Source organism: Castanea sativa, chromosome 3 (assembly GCF_040712315.1).
Source record: "Castanea sativa cultivar Marrone di Chiusa Pesio chromosome 3, ASM4071231v1".
Lineage (NCBI taxonomy): Eukaryota > Viridiplantae > Streptophyta > Magnoliopsida > Fagales > Fagaceae > Castanea > Castanea sativa.
In genome coordinates, this window is record NC_134015.1 from 39410123 (window position 1) to 39416460 (window position 6338).

At 34.5% G+C, this 6338-nt stretch overlaps 1 protein-coding gene across 1 annotated transcript; it reads left to right on the forward strand.

The window, feature by feature from the left end:
• The first annotated feature begins 2063 nt into the window (after window positions 1–2063).
• On the forward strand, window positions 2064–6059 carry LOC142628185 (putative WRKY transcription factor 75). The gene is made up of 2 exons (XM_075802222.1): window positions 2064–2498; window positions 5485–6059. Exons 1-2 carry the CDS (start codon window positions 2140–2142, stop codon window positions 5657–5659), a joined length of 534 nt encoding a protein of 177 aa, XP_075658337.1. The 5' UTR covers window positions 2064–2139; the 3' UTR covers window positions 5660–6059.
• The last annotated feature ends 279 nt before the right edge of the window (window positions 6060–6338 follow it).

Sequence of the window (6338 nt, forward strand, 5' to 3'; positions counted from 1 at the left end):
GAATTTGGTAACGGTCCCTCAAGCTGTTAAATATTTTGGTCATCATCGTTGGATAGAAATCGTTCATTGTCTAGATCTTGGGGAGAATAAAGGGACGAGTGTGGCCATCACCAGAGCTTCCTTCCTTAGGAGCTCCCTCATAACCATCACCCCTGCCCCCATCATCTTCTCCAGCCTCCTCTTCAACCTCTCCTCCCTCATCATCATTGTTTTCACCCTCTACTTCTTCACCTCTCTCTCCAACATGAATCTCCACTTCATCGTCAGGAGAATGGGCAGACGATTCCCTCTCTGACGACCCTGAAAAGCCCTTTTCAGGCTCATAACCTGACTGGAAAACTTAGTCGTAGCCCGCTCCCTCACAGACTGATGACTGCTCACTCGTCGCTTCTCTAGACATCTATTTACCTACAAGCGACGGAGGTATTCTAACTAATTTGACGGTCTCTCTAAAGAATTAATGACTAACTAGGACAACAAAAACAAAAGACGGAATGAAATGAAAAGGAGACTTACGTAGTTAGTAGACGATTCCTTGAAGGGTGACGACCTCAGCAAGCTAATGACAGTAAAGGCGACAAGAACAATAAGCTGACGGAAGCAAGGTGGATGAAAATGATGAGCTCTCTCTTAGGATCAGCAACGATGAAACAAGAGAAATGACGAGAGGGGGTAAGATATATATATAGGAAGAAAAATGTACGGAAGACGAAGCTACGTCTTTGTTCTGAAACGAGGCCAACTAGCTTGTGCCACGTATTCAAGCATTTAATAATGGCTGCTCGAGGAACCATCATAAATACCCCTTTATCTTTTTCCCGAGAAAACAAAAAATATTAAAAGCTACAGATCACACTCCATAACCCATCAGCTAGAGCCAACGGAGCTATGGAGTAGGAGGCAACTGATGAGGATAATTCTAAAAAGGTGACAAACTCGTCCACTATAAAGTCATCAGCCTTACCTATGCACTCGAGGGCATGGACAACAAACGTCCTCGAGGCTGACAACTTCAATTTTAGCTTGATAAGTCCACTTTCAAACAAGGCGACGTTTTTCACCTGATGAACTTGAACAAGATGGGAAGCTGACGAGTGTAGGCTGACGAGATAAAGAAGCCCTTGACGGGCCTTGTATGGCTTTGCTTGAACTCCACGAATAAGTATATATGGAAACATCTTGCATTCTACGGGTAACCCTAATCAAGAGGATTTCCACAAATAAAGAATCCCTTAAAATACGCTCATTAATAAAAATCTTCCCCATAAGAAAAGAGTCCCTTCAATTTCCTAATATATATATATATATATATATATATATATATATATATATATATATATATATAACCAAATTCCAATGGCATACATATAACCTTGGGCGACAGAAATACGAGAACACATGCTTTGACCGAAGAAATGGCTACACACATTCAGACAGACGCCATGACCAGTTAATATTATATGACCCGTAGCCTACCATAAAAACATGTCTAAAAATAAACTGAACGTGGCTCGTACAATCATACATGTGCACCACATCCAAACTTGATAAACTATAACCATTATTCCTTTTTATTTTTATTTTTTCATTTTGGGTCATATACAATTCAATTATTCAAACATCAAAGAAAAAGTACTCCGGTACGAAATCTGAGTTTGGTCAAGTTGAGCAACCAAAGTGATATTATATTATTTATTATAAAAAATAAAAAATAAAAAAGAAAGGAAGAAAGTGCTAATACAATTAATTTCCGAAGTTTAATCATAAACCCACCCTCCACAAATTTCTACCCTTTGTTGATGTGGTAGTACAATCCTTGGTTAATTAAAAAAAAAAAATGGCATACTTTTCCAACTTCTATTTTCCACTATAATGTCACTAAAGTTTACGTGCCGTTTACGACAACTGATTTAGGATAAAGATGCTGGAGGCTAAAGCCAGCCATCACGCCGCCTCACTGTTTGAGCCTTTTTATCAAATCCTTTTGTAGCTGGCCACATGATAAAAAATAATAATAATAATAATAATATTATTATTATTATTAATAAGGCATTGTCATAAAATCTCATTTCTTAGATTTCTATATCCATACATACCCTCATACCTTACTTTTTCTCTCTCTCGCTCTCTCTGTATCTGATGGAGAATTACTCAACATATTTTTCTAGTTCATCTTCAACACCACCAACTTCTTCCTTGACACTAAGCATGGCAGAATCTCATGCTTATAATGAATTCCAAGGCATCAAGTCAAATGGGTTTTTGGGACTCATGTCAGAGATGGGTGTTTCTGCAGTTTCAAACATAGATGTTCCTCAGAGCAGAAGCTTTATTGTGGGGTCTGAAACTGATGTGAACTCAGGGAAGAAAAAGGGAGAGAAGAAAATAAGAAAGCCAAGATATGCCTTTCAAACTAGGAGTCAGGTGGATATACTAGATGATGGGTATAGGTGGAGGAAATATGGGCAAAAAGCTGTGAAGAACAACAAATTTCCGAGGTACATAGTTCTATTTTTTTCTAAATTCACTTTATATTTATTATCTAGTAAATAAAAATTATATTGTGATCAAACTAAACTAAAACCTAGTTTATAAATGAAATGATATATTGCAATTTTTTTTAAGTGTCCATTATTTGGAAAAAAAAATTCTTAAAAAGGGAAAAAATACATCTTCAAGCAAATTTGATGGTGGATCTATGGGATATAATGATACTACTAAACCGTAAACCATTCAAAGTCTAATTTGGTGGTGCATGATAGAAGGCTTTATAGCTGAATTGACATATTCCTCATGTATATCTTCAAGTAAATTTGATGGTGGATCTATGCAATATAATGATACTACTAAATCGTAAACCATCCACCGTCTAATTTGGTGGTGCATGACCGAAAGTTTTACAGTTGAATTGACACTTTTTTATGTACAAAGTGTTTGGAGTTTAGAGGGAAAGTGTTAGAACTTGGGTTAGTAGCATGTAATTATCTTTCAAAAAAAATAATTTGGTGGTGCATGAGACGATCGTATAGTGAATACTTATTATACTACTCATTTAAAAAATAAAATAAAAAGTTACTACTTAGCATTTATTGTTTTGATAAAAAATATACTATGCATTCCTTTTTTTTTTTTTTTTCTCCCTGAATAAGAATGTGTTTGGATTCACGTTTTACGGCTGCGTAAGTCTGCTGCGTTTTTAGTTTTTTTTTTTTTTCTCCAATGCGTAAACAGTAACGGGTACTGTTTATGCACATGGAATTACTGTGCAAGAGACCAGAGTACTATTCATGCACTATTCACGCACTGTTTATGGGACTCATAAGCACTTTTTTAGAAAAAAAAAATATTAAAAATGGGCCCCATAATACTATTCACACATTTAAAAATTATTTTGCTACAGTATTTTCAGTTTTCAGCAATAAGTTTTATTCAAATAGATCCTAAGTATCGTTGTTCAAAAACAATGGTACAACAAAAGCTAAAAGCTAGGTCCAGACCATCTTCTTCAGCCTCTTAGAGGGTCCAAGAAGTGATGGATGAGACGGCTAAAGGCCCTAGGCATATAAAAAGCCATACAAGAAGACCAGGCAGCAAGTAATTAAATTAGCATGAACATTACAATCCTTGTGCACTTTCCGTTCTATCTTTTAGATAAATATAGTTGCACACACCTTAATACATACTCTTTAACATATATTTGAAAAAGTTATTGAAATCATAATTTCAAGTCACGATTTCAGCTGTTTTTTTAGTTGTGTGTGCGCATTAAAATAGGTAATAAACACTATATCAAGACATTCGTTAATAATTTATTTAAAGAAAAAATTTATGGGAAAAGAAAAAACAATTAATATTTTGACAATTTTTTTCATTCATCATAAGGCCACTCGTTAGCATGACTCTTCTATTATTTATTTGGCATGCATATCCTATATGTTGTGAGTTATATCTACAACATGCTAGAACTTTTTTAGTAGAACCTTTTCCTACCTTCATCGGCGTCTAATTAACCCATCCATTCCTTTAATTACTAGACATTAAGTAATAATTCAGCTTGCTTCAAAGCCCTTTGTAATCTTTAGTGTAGTTCTTCACCTTCAAAGACTGAGGTTTTTTTTTTTCTCACCTCATAAACGTAAGGATCAATTCAAATTCCCTTTGAGTGACTATTCATTTTTGGTTCCTTTGGATTAAAGGGAGGGGAGGGGAGGGGAGGGGAGTAGATTTAGCACAAAATTAGCTTATTATTAGCCAACTCTACTCTACTCTCCACCACTCCCCCTTCTTCCCCTTTGATCCAAACAAACCATTTGTTTTCTCTATATCTCCTTGTATTAATGAGAACCCTAATTTTCAAAACATAAATGATTTGAGCAAGTCCATAATCACCGAAAATTATGTATGAAATATTATATGAGTAATGATAGTTTCTCACTTCTTATTACACAATCACCGTACACACACTTATTATTACACAATCACCGTACACACACTATTACATGTCTAAAGTAAACAATAAAATTTTATCTCACAATTTTAACTGAATTTGTGTATTAAAAACACAATTTCAAACGGTATGTGGTATTGCCACATAGGCCGTGTGTACAAGGGGTAGAATAAGAAGTGTATAATAAGATTTTCTTTATAAGCGTGCATTTGGGATGAGCTGAATTTTTCAACTTATCTTCACTTTCAATTTATTTTTACTACTATTCATGGATTCCACTACACTTTTTGATACTATTTATGGGTCATACTGTACTATTTAACTTATTTTTTAACATTTTTTCTACACTTTCAACAAAAAAAATATCAATTTCAACTAAATAAGTTGTTTCAAACGGACACTAAATATATAAATAATAAGAGTGCAGTACAAATAAATGCAATACAATAGTACAATGAACCTAAAGATTTTGGGTTTGTATTATGACCAAATAAACAAATAAGAGAGGAAAAAAAAGTAATGCATACAAATGGTTTTGGATTCCCACTATCATCAGTAGATGTCATGATCGATGTAGAAAATTAATGTTCATATAAACAAATTCCTATATCTACTAGCTAGCTTCATTATATTTGAAGTAACCAACTGATGGGGAAGTTATTCCATATGTACACTCCACTAATATAATGTATAATCTGAATGAGAGAGAGGCAAAAGAGATTTTTTTATTATCAAGAGCAACTCGAAGCAATGAATCTCATATCTACCTAGCCACTCTTGATGACATCATTGACGTGGGCATTGAGCAAAACTATATAATCATCTAAAAACCAGTTAAATTGAGAAAATTATTACATGTTGATGTTTTGGGCATCATATCATAATATAGAAGGTTATAAAACCTAGCATTTGACCTATATATTTGAAGCTCTGAACTTACCCTCCTAGAATTGATGATATTCAAGCATGTTAATTTAATAATTTATAAGATTATGCGACGTTACATTTTGTTAACCTGTCATCTCTAATATCTACAGAAGCTACTATCGGTGTACACATCAAGGTTGCAATGTCAAAAAGCAAGTTCAGAGACTAACTAAAGATGAAGCAATAGTTGTGACAACTTATGAAGGGATGCACTCACATCCGATAGAGAAGTCTACTGATAATTTTGAGCACATCTTGAGCCAGATGCAAATATACACCTCCTAATTAAGGCCTTGAAATTGCAGAGACAATCATGAATACTTGTAAATTCTGTAGTTCTTAATAAATCTGATCAGAAGAAAAAATAAAAGAGCCATTAGGGATAAATAGTACCATTGGACCCTTTTGTACTGTATCTGTGTACCATATTTAATCACGTACGTGAGGCACAGACGGAAAGGTTAAGGACAATATAGTTATTGGTAAAAACTGCGAGAGCATGGAAGAGCTAAATAGCTTTACTATGATTTCATTTCTTCTAGGTTCAAAGAAGGTACTTAAAATCACATATCAAATTGTGGTAGAGTGCCTTTGTCACTTTTTAGTTTTTCCTTTCCATGTTTTTCACTATACATCTTGTGCTTGGTCAACTTTCATCGATTAAATCTATGCACTTCGCAGCTGAGACTCTTTTGTTTGATATAACTTAATTATAAGTACCGCATGGTTAGTCTACCTTCTTAAAAACTCTAACTATTAAGGCCTTGTTTAGATTGAGGGGATGAGAGGGGGAATAGAGTAGAGTTAACCAAAAAATGGCACTCTATTCTACTCACCCTCAACCCAAACAAGCCATAAAGAAGAGGGGTCCTGATCCTTCATACACATGGGATGAGATAAATAGGGTTGTGAGCCACTTACTTTTTAAAATTTCACTACTTCTGTTTTTTTGTACCATATTTTC

Bases quoted from the DNA above. Each gene is read 5' to 3' on its own strand.
- LOC142628185 (XM_075802222.1), top strand. From the start codon at position 2,140: ATGGAGAATTACTCAACATATTTTTCTAGTTCATCTTCAACACCACCA. The intron at 2,499-5,484 runs GTACATAGTTCT...TAATATCTACAG, and splicing joins AAGAACAACAAATTTCCGAG to AAGCTACTATCGGTGTACAC.